The sequence below is a fragment of the Manacus candei genome, unplaced genomic scaffold, assembly GCF_025592945.1.
Source record: "Manacus candei isolate 608988 ecotype Guabito, Panama unplaced genomic scaffold, ASM2559294v1 h1tg000015l, whole genome shotgun sequence".
Classification (NCBI taxonomy): Eukaryota; Metazoa; Chordata; class Aves; order Passeriformes; family Pipridae; genus Manacus; species Manacus candei.
The window spans coordinates 4454849-4478878 of NW_026138063.1; the positions used below are offsets into that span (position 1 = coordinate 4454849).

General features: G+C 43.3%; 1 protein-coding gene across 1 annotated transcript; it reads left to right on the forward strand.

The window, feature by feature from the left end:
- The first annotated feature begins 416 nt into the window (after positions 1–416).
- On the forward strand, positions 417–17082 carry SEC62 (SEC62 homolog, preprotein translocation factor). The gene is made up of 8 exons (XM_051781748.1): positions 417–537; positions 8218–8326; positions 8709–8814; positions 9716–9926; positions 11567–11659; positions 13714–13774; positions 14393–14512; positions 15060–17082. Exons 1-8 carry the CDS (start codon positions 502–504, stop codon positions 15524–15526), a joined length of 1203 nt encoding a protein of 400 aa, XP_051637708.1. The 5' UTR covers positions 417–501; the 3' UTR covers positions 15527–17082.
- The last annotated feature ends 6948 nt before the right edge of the window (positions 17083–24030 follow it).

The following is a 24030-nucleotide window of genomic DNA, read 5'->3' on the forward strand; positions in this document are numbered from 1 at the left end:
GGGCTGAGGCAGAATGAACTGAGGGACCGAGGCGCGGTGCTGAGGCGGGGCGTGGGGGGAGGGCACTTAGGGTCGGCGAAAGATCCGCGAAGGGACTGAGGGACTGAAGGGCTGATAGGGAGGCACTGGAGGACCGAGGCGGACTGAGGGGTTCAGGGGCTGAGTCGGGATGAGGGACGGTGAGGGGCTAAGGCAGAATGACCCGCCGAGGGACTGAGGTAAACTCATGGACCGAGGTCGGGCACTGAGGGACCGAGGCTGGTCGATGAGGCGCTGAGGGACCGATGCGGGGCACCGAGGGACCGCAGCCGGCCGCTGAGGCGCCGGGGCACCGACGGACCGAGGCGGGTCGATGCGGCGCTGAGGGCCGCGCGGGGGACGGCGCTGGGCGGAGGCGCTGAGGGCGCGCCCCCTCCCCGCCCCTCGCCCGCTCCCGCCACCTCTCGCGAGGCCGCCCCCCCTCCCTGCCCGCGCGTCACCGGCGGAGCGGACGCGGACAACATGGCGGAGCGGCGGCGGCACAGGAAGCGCGTCCAGGTACCCGGGACTCCCCCTCCTCTCCATCCCTCCACCTCCGCCGGGCCCCGCGCGGCGCCTCTCGCTCCCCGTCCTCAGAGCGGCCTCCCCCGCTCCTCCGCGGCCTCCCCGTTTGCCAGACGGCGGCTGCAGGCGGCCCGCGGTGAGGGAGGGGAGCGCCCCGGTCTCGGGGCACCGGGGGCGCCTCAGGCCGCGGGGAGAGCCCGGGATGGCACGGAACGAGCGGGTTTTCCTCAGAATTTTCTGGCAGATCGGTAAACTGTGCAAATAGAGCGCAGGTCGGAGCGTGTCGAGGGGCTGATGGGCGGCCGGCGGGCCCCCCCGGCACATCCGAGGCGCCTCCGCTTCATCCCCGTGGGGTCTGAGCCCTCAGAAGTTCTTCGTCTCTCGATGACCAAAGAGAGAGATTTCAGGCTGTTCCCTGTTTATAATCGCCGTGGTACTCTCAGGATCGCACCCGTTACCGGTGTGAACAATAGCTTAGTGCGGGTTACACCAAAACACCCGGGAGCTGCACCTTCACCCGGCGTGTCCGGCCCGGGGATCGTAAGCAAAAGTCGTGGGACAGATGGTAAAAGCATCTTAAAAGCAAACGTGCCCCAGCCAGGAAATGATGCGGTAAGGAAAGGAAATTAGCGTCTGGAAAACATAAACAAACAGCCGCATCTAAAAATAGACCTAATCAGCTTTGAGATCGTGTTAAAATGTAGTGATAATTGTGCGGTGGCACTGAGAGGCGAAGTGAAGGCTGCCGTGGTGCTTTCGCTTACCTGGAAGTCTGGTGTGTCAGCAGGGAGTTTTACAGAGTTTTTAATGCATGTGTTGGGCACAGTTGCAGTATCAGTGACTATAATGCTTATTACTGTTGTGTATTATCAACACTAAGCCTAAACAGTGTTTGTTTGGGATTTATTGCTCTGCTGTAAGAGCAGATAATATTGACAGAGATCAGAGAGCCATTCAACACTGTGCACTTCATATGTCACCCTTCTGCTTGGTTGTCCTCTCTCCTTTCTCATCTTTCCCCTTCCCAGCCCACTTTGCCTTCCCCCAAGAGGATGGACATCTGCCCATACTTGCAATGGTTCCTTTTTTCCTTTTAATTCCAATTATGGGGACAGGGGGAGAATTACAAGGAGTAATTAATCAAAATCTTGTTAAACAAGCCTTATCCATCACAGCATTCAATGAATTATTGTAAAACATTACAGAATTATTCTCTTTTCATGATTGTTATAGACCGTCCCTTGACGGCTCAATAAAGCATCCATCCAACCCAATTTAAATGCAGTTTAATGTTTTGTGTAGCACCCAGGGCTGTGGTCTTGCAGGCAGTTAAGCACATACTTAATTTCCAGCCTGTTAGCAGTAAAAGTATTTCCCAGATTGTTAGTAATTAAATCGATGCCTGGGTGTTAACGCTTAAGGTCGTGGCCTAAATTTGTGATATAATTATGGACATAAATGTGGATTTTGGTAGGTTCCCAGTGTATGTCAGCAACAATGGGAAGACAAGACCCTGAACAAAGAATACTGGTGAATGCCCAAGGGGTGTTCTTAATTGGTCAGTGAGTAAAACAACACATGTTTTTCTTGGTAGTTGGTTTTGGGTTTGGGTTTTTTTTAAGCTTTTTGAACTTTATTGATATACTTGCAGCATAAGTATCGTGTTTTCTGGCTAATGCTGGAAGTTTCTTCTTTTAAAATGAAGCATGGGATTTGTAGGTGCTTCAGTTGTTTTAGCAGGGTGTACTTAATTTAGTGTGATGTGTGCTCCTTAATGAAGAGATTATTTATCACACTGCAAGCATGTCTGACACCTGAACACCCCACTGTCACTAAGCAGAGCTGTATTTCTCGACAGGAGTGAGGCTTTTGGGGGCAGGTGGTGTATTTAGCTGTGCTAGAGGCTGATGTAATGGAGATCAATTACAATACCATGTGCACAGAACCTGTGTTTGGAATAATTTTCATAGGATTTTATGCCTACCATCAAGATTGGAATCATGGCAATTGGGTCAGAGAGCTAGACCTGAAAACAGTCTGAAAAGATAATTCTGTCCAGTCCACTCTGTGTGCTTCCCATCGGAAGTGGTCACAGGAAGGATGTGTTGTATTTTCATCGAAAGACAACGTTGCCCAATCTGTGTTGCACAGTTTAGACTCTTCCTCTGAAAGTTGCGAAACTTGCAAAAATTTTAACTTCAAGTATTTGAACAAAGATATTTTAGAGGTAAAATTTTCCAAGTGTCATTCCTGGTGGTAATTTAACTGTAATTAACACAGAGATGAATTCGGATGCAGTAGTGAAAGGAGGCTGGTCTGTAAGATGCAGATCACTCCCCCAGTGGCTCCCACAGGATTCAAAAGTCTGAAATCAAGAATGTTTGCTGTGTTTAAAGGACCGACTGAAAGAACAACAGCATATGTTGTCTAATGGCTGGTTTAATATTTTTATTTTAGCCACATACATGTCAAAAAGATGGGAGGTGGCTTTGAATGCCTGTTACTCCAGCAACCTGAACAAAGCTGTTTCATGTCTTGGAAAAAAACCCAGTTCCATCCATGTCCTGAAATATTCCCTTCAGCACAAAACCTTCGGCGCTGGTTCCTGTGCCCGGCGCTGGGCCGGGTAACACGTGGCACTGTGTTGGCAGCTCTGCAGTGTGACTGTTAAGCAGGCATTAAGTTTTCATTTCCTTGGCTGGGTTCCACCGTGCACAGTTTTAGTCTCCCCGTGTCAAGTTTGGGTTTGATCTTTGCACTGTGATCGACAGCGTTTGCCTCGCACCTTGTGCCGTGTCCTGCGCTCCGGAAATGTTCGTGCACACAAACACCACCCCTGGGGACACAGCAAACAGCCCTTGGGCAGCTCTTGGGGCAGTGTCTCACTGCAGATTGGTGGCTGAGGTGGCATCAGTGACAGGTACTTTCCTTGTTGACTTTTTTCCCTTGACTGAAGCTGTGAGATTCTCCTGATGAAGGACATCTACTAATCATTAACTGTTGTGTCCTGTCAGGATTTGGGCTCTGCTGGAAGGAAAACGCAACAGCTGCATTGCTGCTCCTTTGCTACACCTCTGTGTGAATGACTCTGGAAAGGATTTGCAGAAAGGACAATGCAATGGCTTTCTAGTAATGCAGATTTTCATCCAGCTTGCCTGTTTGTCCTTATTTTCTCATAAATTCTGGTAAAGTTGAATGGGACGATAGCAAAGGAGAAAGGCTAAATAACTTCTTTGAAAGCTAAGTGGCATCAGGTGATAGAGGAGGAAAAAACAAAGATCAAGGGGGCAAAAAAAGTAGAAAAATAGGAATTAAAAGTAGCAGCCTGACTTGTCATTAAAACCAGAATCAGTTTTTTGGAAATTTTGAGTTACATTTTTGGAGGTGGGAAGGGAAAAAGTCGAAACAGCTGGCCTGGGGCTAGAAGGGGACTGAAGCTGGTGTGTTTTGGCTTCAGAGTACCTTACATTACTCCTTGGATGTGTTTGACAACTCTGGACGTTTACAGCTTTTGCTAAAAAAATTAGCAATGGTTGAAAAGAAAGAATGAAGAAAACCAGTACTTCTATTTTTATAGGATATGAACCAGACTGAAAAACATCTGCTAATCTTTTTCTGTAAAGCAAAGTTAATGTTTTGTGGCCAGCACACAGCCATGGTAATCCAGAAGAACTGGTTTCTCTGCATGGCTCTGCCACAGTGTCTTTTAAGAGACCTGGGGCAGTCCTTGTACTGGTCATCAGTGCAGGAGTCCAGCAGTTTTAGGTTTACTAGTCACTGAAGAAAACACAGATGGAGTCCTTAGAGCAAGTCCTAAGATCCTGATGTGTTTGTTTCCCCCCTACCCACTCCCACCCAGCAATCCAGTCATGCCAGTTCTGTGCTGCTTCTCTGTCCTGCTGCACCTTGGTTTATTTTACACAAAGTATGAATGTCTCAGCAGAATGGATGAGCAGCACCCACTCCCCTGCCCAGAACATCCAGTCTAAGGTCCTGACAGTCAACAGGGAAGGGGAAAAGATAATCCTGCAGTTCAGCCCAAGCTGTGATGTGCTCAGCCCATCTCCAGAGAAGAGCACCCTGTTGCAGCTGCAGTGTCCCTGCAGTATGAGGAGGGAGAGGTGTGTGGAATGGAACCTGGGTTGGCACACTGTCGTTTTTGATGTTGCCTTTCATCTTGAAAAACAGGCTGCACTTGATAAATGTGCTTCAGATTTCTTCTTTTCCTTATCTGAAAACTGTATAAACTATTAGGCTTGAGCACTCTGCTGTGAGGGATGGTGTTCTGAAAATCTAAGAGCAAAGAAATAAGCTAGATATTCATTTTATTGAAATAAAAGAATTTTGATGACCCCTTTAAAACAGAGGAGCATAAATCCTTGTAGTGCATTTGTCTGCACATGAAATAACTTATCTTGTTAGTGACACTCATTATTTACTCTCTTCTGATTTTCCAGAAACCTTGTTTACATTACAGACCTGTGGAAGGAAATTATCTTGTCTTTGGTCATAGCTGTCTTCTCACAACTGTGATGCAAAAGGGGAATAAAATGAGTGAAATTTCCAAACCAGAAATGTCCTCTGGCCTTTTGTATTCCGTTGAGTGTTCCAGGAGTAAGAAAGCCTGAACAACTCCTGCTTAGGTAGAGTTGAAGGGGAGAAGGAAGCTCGTGGGCACACCAGTTTCAGTAGCTCAGTTCAGATGTTATTTGTGATGTGTACAGGCTGCAGTCCCAGCTGGGGGTTGAATTAACTGGGAACTACATCAGTGTATTGAAGGCAGTTCAGAATGCACTGTGCTGTACTTTGATGTGGGAGATAGTGGTAAATAATTCCATTAGGGTTTTCCCTTTGGTGGGTCTGGAACATCCCTGGGCTTGAAAATCTCAACGTTTTATGAATTCATATAGAGCAGAATTGTGATTGAGAATTATTCTTTAAAATGTCAGTGCATTTCTAGTAAGTCACTAGGCTGAGCACTCACTGCTTTTCCTCTCTGTAGGTGGAGTTCTTCTGTCTAGACAAATAAGAAGTTTGGGTTGATTTTATTTTTAATGGCATTCTCCCAGAGTTTGTAAGTTATCAGTAAATCTTTAAATTTCACATGCTGTCTAGTGACAACATGCATTTTTCAATATGTAAAACTAGAGTAGATCCAATAGTTTAAACAAAATCTAGAGTAGAAGTATTCGAAAGTTTGACATTATTTTTTATTACTTTAAAACAGTTTAATCATAGAATTTTAATTAAGACATCTTCAACATTCTAGAAATAGATTGAGATGTTTCCTGAATCTTTGTCTTTCCTACGGAAGCAAACTTTAAATAGCAGGAAGTTTTCATATTCCTTTTTAAGACTGTGTTACCTGGTTTAAAGCTTTATAATTTTTTCAGAACTACCCCTTGATTAATTTGTTTAATCTTTTCCTAAATGCCTAAAGAGGCTTAAAGTGCCTGGATCTGGGCGGTTTTTACAACTGAACACAAAGTTTGATTGAACTGCAACTTTGAAAAGTTGTGGCCAGGATTCTGAACTGTGGTTGATTTCACTTTATGAGGAAATATAATATTATTTTCTGTCAATCATATGTTTTAATATTTTAGCAGAAACCTGGCTCTGCAAACAAAGAGATGAAAATAGGATGAAAAATGGGGATTAAATTGCAGGAGATACTTTCTCAGTTAAACTGTGGCAGTCTCTCTCACTGGGAAGCTTTTCTTGTTATGAAACCATCCCAGAGAAAGGACAAAGCAATAGATAGAAAGGAGGAAGAAAATCTCCTGGTGCCAGCCCCGGCCTGTGTAGTGCATCACATGACCCAGCAGAATCATAAATATTTTAGGAAGAAGGAGAAAAACCACCTTATCAGGGGAATTAACACTGAGGTGAATATCTGCAGCTTCTCTGACTGTTTTACTCTCTGTGCCATGAAGAACAGTTGCCCTGTGAATTGTTTCAAATTTAATTGATACCAAACTTGGTGCCATCATCGGTGATCTACAGTTACTGGGACAACTGTACCGTGTAAGAGGACATCAAACCACACAATATAAATTATGTGCAAACATGCACGGTCAGGGATTAGTTTTTTATGAGTTATCTGATGTCTGATACACATTTTAAAAATGTAAAAATAAAAAAAAGGATTGAACACAGAGAAGGAGATAATATAATCCCTTTGAGGACTGTTAGGATCATCTGGCTTAATTTGGGCACATGTTTGTTAAACTAACTGGGGAATGTGAGAGCATGTTTCTGCTTACATATAGAGGATTTAGACTTATAAAAATCTCAGAGCTGACAAACCACATTGTCTTTTGGTCATTTGGATACCTTATGTCTGGATTATTTTCTCTAAAAATTGTCCTCAGACAGGAAAAGCAACAATCTCCTCTAGGAGGATATTCATTAACCAGTTGATTTTGAAAGTTAGCTGTGCAAACTGTTGAAAATTAACAACTCTTACCATCTGAAGCTTTTATTCTGGTGTAACAACATCTATTTGACCTTGCATTTCCACTTCACATGCTGGTTGTGATATTATGATTATACATCTTAAAAGCGGTAATGGAGGTTTGTATGTGTTTATTGGCCTTTAGGAACATTATGTCTTTAAATAAACTGATTTTTTTTTTAAAATTCCTGTAAATGACCAATCTGGTTTGTGGCTTATATAATCTATTTCCTTGGGCAGCAGGAGAAGAACAGGTACAGAAGAGATGCTGCAGTCTGGAAAGATGTCCCTGTTACTGATCCACAACTAGCAGAAGGGGCTGGAGCATTAAACCGTACAGATTAAAAGAACTCTTATAGGAGGGAATTTTGAGGAAGTTTGCCTGAGTCACTTTAATATCGCAATTTATTTTTTTTCAGATGTGTTTTTGTGAAGCAGGAACATTAGAAAGTTCTTCCATTCCTACTTGCAAATATTAGATCTTAATTTTACATAATTGAACGTGCCCATCTCCGTCCTTCTGCCCTACACATCTCTTAAGTTCTGCTACCTCTGCAAGGTGGTAACAGCACAGAATTCATGAATGTGTGCAGACTGAGGGCTCCTTTTTCATATGGCATCTGTTCAGATGTTCCTGTGCTTCATCCTGCTGTGCCTCCTACTCTGTAGGTTGGAAGAATATCCTCAAGCGTGCTCTGAAGTTTAAGTCATTTTGTACTCGTGCAGTCGCACATACATTTTCTATCAGATCTTTCAGCTTCTTTTCAACATGGTTTTCTCCTTTCTCATGTGAAATTCAGGCTGCTCTGTGTTCTGTCAGTCTGCCTACATTGCTGTCATTTCATACATGCTCATTCCTCCCTGTTTCCTTTGTTCCCAGCTTCACAACTGTTTCCATCCCAGTTGTGTGCCTTAAGCAGCTTCCCATGTGCCCGCTGCTTTCCTCTTAGGTCCTCCTTTAGTTTGCTCTTCTTACAGAGCTGTTAAAGAGTTCTTACTTTTACCTTCAGATCCTCTAACTTAAAAATTCCTGCTTTATGTAGACAGAAAGTTCTCAGGAAAAAATGCCTTGACCTATTTTCACATCCTTTATATTTTATTTATTATTTATATATCACCATGAAATAATGAGGACTTTGCAACATCAGATTTTTGAGCCCAAATGAATGATAATCCCATGTGTTTAAAACTGTACTAATTTCTGACTGTTCCCACTGTAGGAAGTTGGGGAGCCATTCAAGGAGGAGAAGGCTGTTGCTAAATACTTGCGCTTCAACTGTCCAACAAAATCCACCAACATGATGGGTCACCGAGTTGATTATTTTATTGGTAGGCTCACTTTTAACCAGATAATTAACATTTCTTCTAAGGCTGCACTTGGAGGGCGGGAGAGGCTGCTTTGATTTTATTATTGGTGCTTTATCTAATAATTACTGATCTTACGGTTTGGGTTTGAAAACTTATCAAGGCATTAGGAAGCCATAAAATTAATCTCATCAGCCTGGAGTAAACACAATAACCTTTTCACTCTGTGATTTAAAGGTGTGTAGTTGTCAAGAGTGATGCATTTCAGAGTAGGGACCAGTCTTACTTTAAAGATTTGAAAGGATGTGGAACATCACCACAACTGAGTGGTCAGTGTGGTTCAAGGCACGTAGAGTAAATGTTAAAATAAATATTAATGCATTTTTAATTCCATTTTTTCCTCTAGCCTCAAAAGCTGTGGATTGCCTCCTGGATTCTAAATGGGCAAAGGCAAAGAAAGGAGAAGAGGCTCTATTTACAACCCGAGAGTCTGTAGTTGATTACTGCAACAGGTATGACCCAGACTAACTCCTCAGTGTCATTAATTACTGTAGTTGAGAAGATATTGTAGTTATTTGGGAACCAATGTAAGCTGGACTTTGTGCATCCTAAAACTTGTGTGGTTATGTGCAAAAATAATGTTGTATTTTTATTGCAGTGTTTGAGGGTGGAAATTATGTAGTTTCATCATCTTTTCTCTCAAAGCTCTCAGGCTTTCATTACACTGCTTGGGGCAGCAAGGTAAACTGAAGGATTTTCCTGAATATTGTCAATACTGGAAGTTAGTGGGGTCAGAGCTCTCAAATTTGTCTGTCCTTGCTGCCTGAGGAGCTGGATTCTGTACTACTCTTCCTGTTTGGAATGTGGCTGTGATCCTTTCAGGGATGTTACTGGTTGGTGACGACCTTGAGACATCCTGGTGCCCCACTGGCCATACACACACACACACACACATATATATACACTTGCAATAAGGTCTGTCTGTAGCTGACATGGGTGGAATACTTGCACATGTACCACAGGTTCCACAGAGCAGTTCTGTTTATTGTACATCACTTACCAAGGAACTCAGTAAGCCCTGAGAGATAATTAAATGGACCTGGTGGCTTTCTGTCTCCTACATCTTATGTATTCATCTATAACTGCAAAATGCTGCCACGGAAAAGTACATTTCTTACCCAGTTTTGAACAGATGAACCAAAAAAAAAGCAAAGCAACAGGCAAGACATGGGATAATTAGGTCTGGTGTGTGTAGTAAATAGAGCAGATGATGGTGACCTCTGCCTTCCAGTCATGCTATTCGTGATTATGTTAGAGAAAGAATCTAGGTTGGTGTCTAATAACATAATTGAGTGTAAATGTTGTTATCACAGCTGCACTTAAATGTATCATTTAACTCTTTTTCATTTTAAGACTCCTGAAAAAACAGTTCTTTCATCGAGCATTGAAGGTGATGAAAATGAAGCCTGACAAGGATACAAAGAAAGAAAAGGAAAAAGGAAAGGCTGAGAGCGGGAAGGAAGAGGAGAAAAAGAGCAAGAAGGAAAGTGGCAAAGATGAAAAAACCAAGAAGGAGAAAGAAAAGGAAAAGAAAAAGGATGGTGAAAAAGAGGAGTGCAAAAAGGTAAGAACTGTCCGTAAGAGAAGAGTCAAACCTGTAACAAATACATTAACCAATTGTTAGGATCACATTGGCTGAAAAATACAGTTGGTTATTCTAAAATATGACTTATCTTTTTTTCCTGTTTTCATCTCTAAAATATGCTGCTTTTTTTTGTTACCTTTTGAATTGTTCTTATTTAGATCTAGATCAAAAAAGAGACTTCAGTTGGCCTTTGTGCACCTCGTCATCTTCTAGTGTGGGCTGAGTTAATCCAAACCTGCTCCTCTCCAGGGAGGCTTTGTGCCTCAGTTAGCATGGAATGACACATGTGCATGTGACCAAACATCTAAAACCAGCACAGCTGCACAAGTGAAACACAAACAGTTTTGCAGTGTTTGGTAACAAGAATGTTTGGAATGTAATATTTGGTATGTGGTGCCTGTAACTGGCTGTGTAGTAGCTGCCCTGTTGTGTGACAGCTCCTTACTGAGCTGCATCCTGCCTCATCTTACTTGATGTTTCAGGTTCAGACTATTGTTACTGAACAAGTTTTCATGTGTGTTTTTTCATGTTTTCATTCCTGATTTATTTTGTTACTTATTTTATTATAAGCAGAACAGAATTCCTAAATTAAAATGTTAGGGACCTGCAGGAGAAACTGGATGATTGAGGTGGTTTTTCTTCTATGTACAGTGGTCTGAATCAGTGAGAATTAGTAGGACAGTGCTCCAAAGTTATTCCCATTCAGACACTCCTCTCACATTTAGTGAGAGTATACTCTGTCTACAAAGGCTTGGATTTCAGAAAGAACCTACATGGCTAAGAAAGAATTAGAACAGTCTGGCTGCAGTGTCAGCATAGAAGCCAGTGTAAGATAACCCAGCTCCTGAGGTGCTGCAAAATGCTGATTATGAAAGTTATGAGCTCGTCCAATCTGCTGTCATGAGGGGAGGTACATTATTAAATGTAATGGTAATTTTTAAACTAGTCATTATTTATTGAGCAGATATGTAGTGGATTATATAAGGTAGAGAGTAGGAACTTCAACAACAACTCAAGACCAAAATCAGAAAATTAATTTAGCACAATGAAATAAGCAAAGAGAAGGAAATGGGAGACAAGGGAGCAGGAAGCACAAGGTCCAGAAAGAGACTGAAGAGGACAGAGAATAAACAGGCAGAAACTGATTTTGCCAGGATGCTCTTGTGGTAAATATGGCACCAAAGTACCAAATAACTCTAATGAGGTCAGTGATGGTGAAGTGTTGTTCTCTGCTCTTGATCTCTGTGCAGACTTCCTGGTAATGCCAGCCCAGCTTTGCTATGCATTTGAAAAGACAATGTAATCCTGAAGTCATAGTCTGCTCTTTAGATACTAATTAAAAATAAAATTTCTCTTTCCTTACAATTTTCCTTTATTTTTGAGGTACCCAGATAGTAATAAATAAGAACAGGAGGAAATGAAGCATCTTTACTTTTAAAAAAAATTGTGAATGTGATCTTAAGTTTGTGAAAAGTTATCAGACTACATTAACATAGTAGAAATTAAAACCTCTTAATTTTTGTAATTTTTATATATATAATGATTCATATATAATGTATATATCATAATTTATACACATGATTTTATAGATGTAAGTAAAAATATTTGTTTGTCCTCAGGATGAGACTCCAGGAACACCCAAGAAAAAGGAAACTAAGAGGAAATTTAAACTTGAGCCACACGAAGACCAAGTTTTCTTGGATGGAAATGAGGTAAAATTTGTGGGTACTTTCCAACTTTGAATGTCACTGTGCTATTGTCAGAAAATAGCTTCATTTACTGGATTTCTGCAAACTCCTTCTTGACATGCTGAAAGAAAAATTGATGGCAATGCGATGGCTGATCTTGAAACCAGATTTTTAGATATTTGCCAGGAGGGTAGAGACATATACATGAAGGACAGTAGCTTGAAGAAATCTAAAAGAAAATTTAATTTACCAGTAATTCAGTGTTGGTGGCCATGAGGTGAGATGTTTGTCCCAGGGGTGTTGGAGCTGCCCTGGGTGGTGTCTCAGCCTCTGTGCCCGGAGCTGATCCTGCCTGGGGCAGGAGGGTGGGCCAGAGACTCCTGAGGCCCCTCCAACCCAAGTTATCCCCCAGCCACTGCCTTGCCAGGATAGTTCCAACCCAAACACGAGCCTTTCAGAGCATAATGTTCAGTTGCAGGAGGGGAAATAAAAAATACCTGCCTGATCTTGTGATCTGAGCAGGCAGGTATTGGGCATTCCCAAATTCTCATCCTGGCTTTACAACTGAAATGGTGGCCTTAAATACTTCTCTGTGCTTTGCTTTTCTGGAAGACAAAAGAACTTAATTGTTTACCAGCTGTGTAATGTACAGTCACATTTCTCCTTCTATAGTTTTGGATGAGTGGTAAGTTTTACTGTGCTGTGTTGATGCTGTGTGTGGCTGTACTGGAATTTTCCCTTGGATTCCTGTATTCCTTTGGTTATAAAACACAGCAGCAAATTCCATAAGTAAATCACTTGTGTGAAAAAATGTACTTCCCTTATGTATCTTGTTTTTACTCTTCTCAGTCAGTTCTTTTACACTGCCTTGCTGTTTCATCCAATCTCCTGTGGAATCACACCTAACTCTGATCCTCTCTGTTGTCTTTACATGGAGTGCCTGGGATAGTTTGGCATTCCAAATGGGGCTGCACCACAGCATTTGCAGTATCACAGTATTTACTGCTTAACATCAGTTCCTATTTTGTTTTATTAACGAGCTATATTTTTTTAAGAACTGCAACTCCCAAGAGGTTTTTTTTAAGTAATTTTTTTTTAGCTAATTTAGAGCCAGTTCTTGTGTATTTGCATTAGAGCTGTTTTTTCCCTTTTCTTCATTATTTTGCACTTACAAACACAGGATATCACACACTCTCTTACTGCCCAGTCACAATCCTCAGCTTGTTTGGGCTCACAGAACAGCTGACTGGCAGCAGCTACACCGAGTACAGTCAACTTTGGCCCCCTGTGAGAAGCACAATGTCAGATACTTGTTGATCACACTGAATCCTCACTGCCTCCCAGGTGTCCTTCTGGGAGTTCTTACTGACACATCTGCAAGGAGGGATGCTAGTTTCTAGTAATCAGCTTCTTTTCAGAGTTATAAGCTCAGATTCAAGTGTTTAGCTTGCTAAGAAAAAAACCTCGATTTTTCTAGTTCAGAAAATCCCACACTTTACCAAGAAGATTTTTATTTAATATGATTGAGCAGCTCTGATTCAAATGACCCACAGTCCTCACACAGACATTTGGCACTGAGTGTTGCAGCTGCAGACACTGAGGTAACACTGGCTGTGGGACAGAGGGGGCAGTGACACTGATCTGAGCCCAGCACACGGGCTGGGGTTTTGGCCTCCTGCTTTGTTCCAGGTGTTCAGTCTGGGCTTTTTTCTCTTCAAAGCTCACAGGCTTTTTTGTTTCCCCTTGGTGGACCTGAGAAACTTCTCACTTTTTTGCAAAACTGTTTTTGGCTTCATGCTCAACAACATTATTGAATAAAGATAAAACCAAAACTTGATTTCAGGTATTTTTCTGAATATTTCATTTTCCCATCAGTTCTACTGTCTGATTGTTTTGCCCAGGATTACATCACCTGTCAGTTACCCTTCCTGGGAATCACGACCCCTTGCCTGGCTCCAGGGCTGACTGCAGGGCACCAAGCTCTGCAGCCTGGCAGTGAGTGTTTGGGTGAGGGGATAAATGAGATGTTTACCAGAGATCTTGTTTTCTGACTGTAAACCAGGTCATTTCTGTTGTAGGTGTATGTGTGGATCTATGACCCTGTTCACTTTAAAACTTTTGCCATGGGACTTGTACTTGGTAAGTCAGATCAGACACGAGTTGTTGATTTGTGTTGCCTTAAGCTAACCAGGGGGGTGTTGTCTAGTGGGCAAATATGGGTTATATGGAAATATGAACTATGTTATTAATTTCTAGAACTGTATTTGTGTAGGATAAACCCAATCAGCCAATTTTTTTAATCTAAATTAGTGTAGATGTTAACTGAACCAGTGAGCTGACAGACCATCCACGGTACTGATGGTCCAACACATTCCAGCTTCCTCACCTTGAGAGAGCCACCTTTCCTGAGAATCCATGTCATCCCTTGGGGCCACTGTTGGGCCTCTGACCGGTCCTTGGGGTCACTGTGGTCTCCCCCCAGCAGTTCCTCCTGCACTGGTCCCAGCAGCTCCCTGCTCACCCTTTGGCTCAAGCCCTCTCCTAGAGCTGCTCTCTTGGCTCCCTTGGCCAAGTGCAGCCACTTGGAGCTGCTGAATGAGGTGTCTCTACCCAGTACAAAACCAGACAGAAATACTGTCAGTAGCTCATCCTGTGCTAAGCCAATACCTTGAATGAACAGTAAGCCTGGAACCTCTGGACACGTGCCAGGGAAAACTAACGATGCTTCTCCTGCTTGTGTTCTGCCCTCCTGCCCAGTGATTGCTGTGATAGCCGCCACGCTGTTCCCGCTCTGGCCCGCCGAGATGCGCGTCGGTGTTTATTACCTCAGCGTGGGCGCGGGCTGCTTTGTCGCCAGTATTCTGCTCCTTGCCGTCGGTGAGTGTCGGGCGGGCGGAGCCTGCAAGGGCAGAGGCACAGCCCGGCTCTTCCCCGGGCTCGGAGCTGGGCGGTCCCACGGCCCAGGACGTTGTTTGCCGGATCCCGTGTGCGTTTCCCTCCCTGCCACCGGGTGTCACAGTTGTGCCACGGGAAGAAGGAGATCTCGGGCTCGTGTCACCTGTTGGTGTTTCCCGTGTAGTGCAGATTCGTTTGCTGCCTGTTTAAACAAAAGGACCCCAGAACTGCACACAAGAACAGATTCTGTAGTGAGAATGGTGTGACCAGGATTTTAAAGGTTTCTTTGGTTGTATTTCTGTAGCAGAGGGATTAAGGGCCAAATCAGAGATAAGATCCATGGTTAGTGGGATGGGGGAGATGTGGTAAGAACAAACTATTCCAGTGCTACTGCGGAATGAGGGATTTTCCCCCGATGTCACCCAGTCCCTGGCTTGGGGTGGGCATTAGTAGTGGGCATCTCCTACACAGTGGTTGTACACTCTGTGTGTTCATAACAAAACCCAGCATCTCCCTTGTTCTCACACAGCTCGCTGCATCCTTTTCCTGATCATCTGGCTCATCACTGGAGGAAGGCATCACTTCTGGTTCCTGCCAAACCTGACAGCAGACGTGGGATTCATTGACTCCTTCAGGCCCCTGTACACACACGAATACAAAGGACCAAAAGCAGACTCAAAGAAAGAGGAAAAATCAGAATCCAAAAAGCAGCAAAAATACGACAGCGAAGAGAAATCAGATAGTGAGAAGAAGGAAGAGGAGGATGGGAAAACAGAAGGCACGAGGAACTCGGGAACAGAGGGCTCAGGAGGGGAGCGACACTCAGACACTGACAGTGACAGGCGCGAAGACGACAGGTCCCAGCACAGTAGTGGCAATGGAAACGACTTTGAAATGATCACAAAAGAGGAACTGGAACAGCAAACAGATGAAGGGGATTGTGAGGAGGAAGAGGAGGAAGATACTGAAAGTAGGCCTTCACATGGAAAATCATAACTCACTGCGGTTTGGGACTAAGTATGTGCAAATGGTTGGATTTTCTTTGTTGGCTGATCACCAAAACATAGACCATACAGTAGCATCTTCGTTTGCTGAAATATACGTGTTACCAAACAGTTTTATATCTAGTTCCTTCATTTTTTTTTTAACCATTAACTTGATTACTTGGTACTATGTTAATCATTAATATCCATTTACAGAAGTTTTATCAATCTGACAAGTTTTTTATTGATTGATAGATTGCCCAGATTGTCCTCAAACATACTGAAAAACATCGTTTTCTGGTACTTGCATAACTGGTCAATTAGTTTAGCTTCTCAAACTTGCTTTTGTAAACCAGGTAAAAGTTGAATGACCAAATCTCAGATTATTCCTAGTTATACTCATTTGATAGTTAGGTAAAGCCCTTCTTAGCCCACAGCTTTCTTGATATTTTTCTTGATTTTGTTTTCGAAAGATTGTGAGAACTTTCCTAAGAAAACTAGTTTTAGCAGAAGTATTTTGCTGACAATAGAGGAGCTGGTAGTGCTGAATTTGGCTGCAGTGTCTCTGTTTCTCCAGCCCATGTGCCAGCAACCGAGGAAATCCAAACTGGTTTTGTACATCCGGTGCAGAGAGAGATGTCATCTCCTGCAGGGGAAGGAAGCAGCACAGTTTGGAAATAATGGCTGTTTTCTTTCTCCTGCTCCATCATAATTAAGAAAAAAAAATGTATTCTGTACATAATTTACAAATAAAGCAAACCATTTACTTTAACTGCTACTTATTATTTAGAGATTTGATCCAGCATTCAGTTTGTATTCTTGAAGCCATTTTGTGGTGTATCTATGGGAGAAATGCAAGTCAAGAGGACCTCACAGAATATTTGTGTGATTGGTAGCTGTTCCACAAGAGCTTTAGTTTTGTGCCAACATTCCATGTATTTGAGTAAATTGATCTTTATTAAATGAAAGCAAACACCAGAGCTGTATGGATGCCTTAATGTTAAACCTCTCTGTACTCTGGAACTGGAGTAGTTTTAAGCTGAAGAGGCAGGAGAGTGTTGTTCTGCTCCAAAAGCTGGGTGACTCAGAGCTGATATGAAGTGACCATTAATGATTTGTTTATAAATCCCTTTGGAGCAGCTGGTGGGGTTTCTCCTGTGCATCCCTCCTGCTGCCTGTGTGGAGGATGGACTGCAGGATCTGCCTAAAGCATGGAAGAAGTTAAGACTCGGCGTCTTTCCTCTCGATGACTTGAACTGTAGGCTGATTGTCTCCCCAGCCCACTCAGAGAAGATGAGGGTAAGCTTGACGTTTTCATATCAGACTTAAAGAACTTTTTTCCCTTATCCTAAATTGCTTCCCATCCTTCCAGCGTCGGCATTCTGGATGAAGATACTAATTTTTCAGGTTGTGCAAATATCTACATCATCATGAGTGCATTGATAAACAATTCATGGATATGGTGTATTTGCTTCTTAAATCTCCTGAATAATTACTCCATAAGGAAGCAGATAAATTGGATCACTTTTTTATTAATATAGCAAAAAATTAAAGGACCCATTAACTAAACAGATTGACTCCTGGCCACTTGTGTGTTGTCACTGATTAAAGTAGCAAACGAAATGCTGTTATACTGACTGGGGGGTGTGTGTGGTGGGGAGAGCAGAACCTGCTCTGGGGGCTCACAGGGGCCAGCCCTGGCCAGTTTTTAAAGAAAATGTAGTGGCTTTAAGTTGTTTCAAGTACTTCTCCTCCTCTAAGTGAAATAATGTCTTCAGGGCCTCGCTGAGAAAATGGTCAAATAATAAATACTCCGTAATGGTGCCATCTGCTCCCTGTTCACTGCACAGGTGCCACGTGCCAGCACTGCCCACCTGGGGACAAGTGTTTGGGGCTCAGAATTAACCACCAAACATTTGTGCTGTCACCTTAGAGTTCCAGGCTCCCATGGCTTAGAAATTGAATTGGCCTCAAACTCCTCCACTTGATCTGCTGTGAACAGCTCTGAACCTGGTGTGAAGACAGAGCTCTGGGCAGTGGTTAAGGAAAGGACTTGTGACTCATTACTGTAATCTAGTTTTCCTAGAAATATCCCCCCAGTGCTTCTGAATTATTTTGGAACAAGGTAATGAGAGAAGTGATTACAACATGCTAGTAATAGTAAAATTATGAGTGGACTTAAGGTATCCTGACAAACATTTCCAGTCCAAAGAGAAAATCACAAAGGGACTTGGGCACCTTTAGTTAATTATCAAGACATTTTCATATCAAGCATTTCAAAGTTCTTAATGATTTGGACTTTTAACAATTACTGGTAAAACACAAATGTATTTAATGTAGACAGCATTTGGCAGAGATATTGCACCCAAGTGTGCTCTGCTCTGGTACACATACAATAACACCTGCTCACTTGTGGTGTTCCAGGGTCCTTAAACAGAGGCAGATCTTTCTCTAGCAATTAAGAAACAAAAATATTATTTGATGAACTCACTTATTTCTTGTTATCTGTAGAAAAGTTACAGCAGTGGGGTGGGATGCTTGTGATGATAAACAGTTTTCAAATAGTGAAGTACCTTTGTAGCAGCAGATCAGGGAAAGCATTTGCTTTCACCTGCTGTGTATCATGCAGCAGATTTTCCTGGGTTTATATATATATATAAAATAGGAGATTATATATATAAAACCTGTGCTTACATATATAAAACGCTCTGTGTGTGTTTCTATATATGTTGCTCATTTGGGCCTGTTTCAGTTTCTGTTCGAAATAACGCCGGCTGGAGTTCACTGAGCATCGTAGAGCAGAAAAAGGGACAGGTAAAATTGGACAATGTCTCAGTTCTTCACTCCTAAATTACACCTTCCCCAGGACTCAAGAGAGCAGTGGCAGAAGCATCTGCCCCCTGTAAACACTAAATGTAGACAGTGCAAACATGAACTGTAGAAATGGAAAACACCTGCTGGGTTTGGTCCCTTATTTCCCTTCCTGAGGCCCCCTGCAGTCCTCGCGGTGGCACTGAGCCCTCAGAGCCCTGCAGGGCTCTCTCCAGCTCCTCTGAGGGTGGAATTCTGTCCTAACAGAGTCACAGTGACAGCAGAGCAATATTCCAACCTCACAGCTGGCACTGAAAGCACTGGGCAACAGGGAAATAAATACCCTCTTCCAGCTGCAGGAGATTTGCTGGCAGCAGGTGGAAGTCCTGTCAGAACCCCCTGATCTGTTGGTAGAATCAGCTCAAGTGAGCTCAGTTGACAGAGCAAACCCATTTCCTCTCCTTGCTGTGCCCTGCCCTGAGCCTCCCTCAGGGTGCTGAGCTGAGCACGCCCTGTGACACCCTCACCTCACTTTATGTACTCCAGCCACAAACAGAAACAATTCACAAAATGAAATACACCCAAAAACACCCGGGAAAAAGACCACTGTGGAAAAGTTAAGTCTCAGTACCTACATTACCTGCTGTTTTCTTCCCTGGAGAGACCCCAGTGAGGACAAAGAGAGCAGCTTCCCCTTCACTTGCTCCAGAGCCTAAACGAGCTCTTGGTTCCCATAGCCTTGACTGTAGATGACACAGCCCAACTGTTTGTAACAGAGACGTCCTTCTCCTCTCCCCATCCCCCCTGCCTTGTTCTGACCAGATCAAATTTTCCAATAGAGAAGTTCTATATGAATTATTTCTCTGCATTCTAGAAAGCTTTTGTTTGTCTTACATATATCTGAGTCTAAACTCCCCGGGGAGTTGCACTGGGATGAACTCAGAGTAGATCCACAAGTTTGTAACACCAAAAAAGCAGGGCAGGAGCCACTCTGGAGGTAATATCCTGCTCACTCTCAGTGTCCCAAAGGACTCCAGCAGGAGATGCTGAGGGCCTGTGTGTCCTCCCACTGCTCCTGCTGCCCCTGGTGCAGCGATTCCTTCCCTGGCTGGGAGGGGAGGGTGCATCACTTACTCCTTGGCTGACATTTCATCCACCTACTTCTCATGCATTTTTAAAACCAAACCTTAAACCATCCAAGTTTGAACACCATTCTTTGTTATGCTTTTTGTACCAGAAATTGTGTATTAAACTTTTCCCAAGCTCCAAAGCAGTTGAGATGCAACTTCTTAGTGGTTTTTATGCAAGATTTAGCACGGACATTAGTGCTGGGATTACCTTTTCTTTAAAATTAGACAGTTTTTGTTAGGAACTACAGCTGTCCTGGGGAAGAGTCACCACCCACTTGCCAGCACAGCTGTGACAGATGGGTTGACTTTTAAATACAGCAGAGACAGAGGGATCAGTTCTGTCAGAGACTTTCAGTGAAGGAGTGGTGACATTTAACTGTTGAACAAGGCTGATCCCCAGCTCACTCCAGGCTGCTGAGGTATTTTGTATAAGGAGAAGGGCTCACTGATTCGATTCTCAGCCTCTCTGATCAACTCTCCTCTATAGAATCAGAATAAACCAGTAGATTTTTACCTACTTTACTGCTGTCAGGGTACATGACCTGATGTTTGCAAAACACTCAGATGCAGGACCTGGGACACCAACTTCTAACAAACTTGTACAACTCAGAGGTGCTGTTGAGCATCATTTATTACTGATTCTGACCAAATCCTTCCCAGGGAGCGAGAGGAGAGTGGTGTGAGATGGTCCAAGGCACTGTGCCCTCCTCAGAGCACAAGGACACAGGCAAAACAATCCTATCAGTGTAAGGGAACTGGGACAGAAGCAGCTGCTGAATGTTTTCAATAGACTTCCTGGTAATGGCTGGTACAATTTCATTAGGGCTTCTCATTTTATTTAATAAAGCACTGGATTATTTTATCTGTAATTCAGCAACAGGTGCAGGAAAACAAAAGGCACATTTCCTGATAGTGTCCACAAAGAGTCCATTCCTGCCTGGCTGGCACAGAGGCATTTGCTCTGCCATGTGTATTTTTCTGCATGTGAAAATAATGGTCACTCAGAAAAAAAAATTGTTCTATGATAAAAGACATTAGAGAGAGTTAGAGTTAGTAAAGGCAGTGTGCAAAGGGTTTCAGTGCAAGTCGAAGTAAGGAGAGCTAACAGTACTGAGTAAACACTGATCCTGCTTTAGATAAAGAGCAAAGCCTTCTCTGCAGGTGGTAACAACCATTAATCCTCATCATGTGCAACAGAAGCCAAACACTGAAAAGGCTCAGCTTGTGATCCCCAAAAGTACTCAGGAGCCTGGATCCAGTGAAGGATGTAGGTGCTTAGGAAAGAGACACTGGCATTTTACCTTTGCTAGTCAATAAATGGAACATGGAGCAGAGTCCTGGGTGACTCTCACTGGCCCTCAGTAAATTCTTATTTTCTCTTTCTGGCACATGAATCTTCAACCAGTAATTAGGTTGTTGGTTGGGAGTCAGAAGATGGAGTTTTGAATTCTTCACACTGAGGGTGGGATTGAAATTACATTTCCACCCTTTTAAGCTTCCTTTTAAGTGAAAGTGCCACTACAGAATTTGTTTAAAATTAAAGTCTACCAGGAGGTAGTGATATACTAAAAGGTTACAGAAGATTTCTGGCTCAGCTTCGCTATTTATGGGCAGCACAAGGGAGTCAGCTCACACCCTGCACTCCATGTTGGCTTTAGTCTCAATTTTAGTTCCTTATCCAAGTGACCAGCAAGCCACCAAGCGGGTTTTATAAATTACTGGTTCATGTGATGTAGTTTCCAGAGCCTTGCTCGTACTTTCTTTCTTCTAGTTCCCTGAAAAATTACTCGTGTCGAAGACAAGCCAAGAAACACCAACACTGCAGGGCCACCATGGGCACTGGGAAAGCACATGGTGGGCACACAAACCAAGGAAGCACCACTCCTGAAAAATCCATGGATTCAACTCTGCACTGTGTTCACTGGATTTTCACTGAATAATCAGAGTTGAGATTCTATAACAAGATTGTCTTCAATTTAAAATTACTATGAAAATGTGTTTCTCCTCAAGAAGACCTTCCCAAGAACAAACCTGTTACTTTTAAGATGAGCACCTCAAATGAAGATCTAAAGCCACATTGTCTGTGCTCTTATAAGATTCCTGAAAAGTAAATGAAGACATCTTGCAAATGGGACACACTGGTCAAGCATTTTCTTCCTTAAAAATAAAGTTAGATAAAAATAAAGTTGGTTAAATAGTTTATTAGTTACATACTCTATTAGTTAAATATTTTATTAAAAAATTTAAATCTTCATAACCACCATCCTGTCCTTCCTGAGCCATGCAGCCTTTCAGGAACAGCAGCTCCACAACCGCTTGCCATTGCAAAACTCCAGCTGCTGATCCTGTGCTGACAAGGCACAAAATCTAATATAGGGCATTAAACATGCTCAGCTGGGCAACACCCAGTTAAAGGCACATCGAGGGGAGGATGCAGGCAAGGCTGTACCAGCCTGGAGCTCATCCCTACAGACAAATGTGTTCCAGAGAACATTCCACAATGACCACGGTCTGCTGCCCGCTCTGCCCACAGCTGTAGTGACCATCCCTCTCCAAACCAAGTCTCCCCCAGCCCCTCACTGCTCAGGAGAGGGAGTTTTCACAATCATTTTTGCAGGAGTTCACAGTGTGTTTTGCAGGAGATCACAGTGAACAGCTTTCCCCACACGTGGCATCAAAATACATACATATGCACTTATCTCCTTGTCTTCTCCCACATGGCTTGAGGTGGCCGAGATGCCAACATCAGATTTCTTGAAATACACAGAAGTGAGGTTTAAATTGTTTCCTTCTGCTCAACAGCATAAAGGGTCAGGTGGCAACGAGCTTCTGAAGCACAGCACCTCCCAGAAAGGAAGAGCAGGGGAAAAGCAAAGATTTAGTTCTGACTGCACAGGAAGGACACCCCACACTTCTCCATGGAAAGGAGTTGTATTCATTATCTGCACCTGCCCCTGCCTGAAGGAAACCTCCTGGCCCAAGTCAGGCAGAAGCAACATGCAGGAACTGTAATGGTCCACACTGCTCTTCTTAAGTGACTTCTGAGGCCACAGGGAGGAGAGGGTAGAGCCCAACCCCTGCTCAGTGAGGACACTTCGCTCAGTCACTGTTTCTTTCACAAAGTTATCAAGTTAGATTTGAAATCAGAGAGGGTTTTTTCTCTTGTTGGTTTCCCCTTTGTTCTAAAATCCTATTCTTACAGTTAAGTTCAACAACAGAACTGAAAGTATAAGCAACCAGCAGCAGGAAACAGCCTTGAAGAAGGAAGGAAGCCTCATGCAAATATCTTGTTACAACAGAGGACACAGAACCATCACACGAGCTTGTAGTACACAGGCAGCTTTTGCAAGAGGTTTGCTGCATTATTTCACTTGCCTCATCCTGGAGGAGGACTCTCCTCTCTGTTTTTACAGACAGCTAGCTGCCTGCATGCAAATATAAACTGATTTCTTAAACCCTTCTATTGCTGCCCGTGGATATAAATGCAGCCTCTTTAATCGGGCAGGATGGGCTCAAGCCATTATTTTCAGAAACATGATGTTTGTCAAGTACCTGCAAGTTTTCCTGCAAAGGAAGATCCAGCCCTTATCCAGTTCTGAGTGTGAGCAGCTTTTCTGGCACGGCGAGAAGAACCTGCAAATGCCAAGCTCTGCATTTGGTTTCCAGGGCATCCCATCTTGCACCATCATTTCTCTGGGATGGAAGATGAGACACAGTATCCAGGAGCAGAAAACAGGGGTGACCTGTGCATAATAAGCAAACTTTCAAAACAGCTGAAAAAGGTGGAAGAGGGAAAGGGAAGCTGAGAAGTAGCCACGACATGAAACTGGGATGTAACATGGGCCACGTTGAGGACCCTGCTCAACAGGGTCGCTAGGCATGGATCTGACATAGTCTGGACATCACACACCCACTGGGATTTTTATCAGCAGAAAAATATATCTAAACTGTCCCTGTCCCCTCCTGGTTGCTCATTTCCACCACCCAGGCATCTCCCCATACAGGCCAGTAGAGTATTTTCTGCTGTCATAACGACAGACATGAACACAGACAAACCAAAACATCCAACAGAAGCATCCAAACGGTTTGTTAGCTCCCACTGGGAAAATCACTTTCACTGCTTTGCCCTGGGTTAGAACTAAGAAGAAAACTACTCTTGAAGGCATTAGCCTTCAGATACTTGTGGGTGGACTGAGTATTCAGAAGGTGCAATACCCTCTCAGGTGTAAATTATTATACTCCAATTTGTGCAACAATCCTGGGAAAAATGGTTTGGACAAGTAACTATTGCAGGTGTGAATGCTGCTGGAGATTACTTGAAGCTCTCACGTTTTTCACAGTACCGATCACTTTTTTTTCTCCCTGTGAAGTTATTTAATCCTTCAGATAAACCATGGAAGGAGAAAGGGAAAATAAAAAGGGGGGGGGGAAATCTCTACTTATATCTGAATTTAATTCCAGAGAGTTAGTTGCTTTCAGAGAAAGTTCTCCCAGCCACTTGACATTTTGTACACTTGGATACATCAAACAACACCCACCATGTGGACTCACAGCTTCCCAAAGGGAAGCATCCTGT

What these genes read in the sequence shown, in the direction of transcription:
- SEC62 (XM_051781748.1), top strand. Translation starts at nt 502, where the DNA reads ATGGCGGAGCGGCGGCGGCACAGGAAGCGCGTCCAG. An exon ending in GGCACAGGAAGCGCGTCCAG is followed by an intron (nt 538 to 8,217) that starts GTACCCGGGACT and finishes TTCCCACTGTAG; the next exon opens with GAAGTTGGGGAGCCATTCAA. An exon ending in TGCCATGGGACTTGTACTTG is followed by an intron (nt 13,775 to 14,392) that starts GTAAGTCAGATC and finishes CCTCCTGCCCAG; the next exon opens with TGATTGCTGTGATAGCCGCC.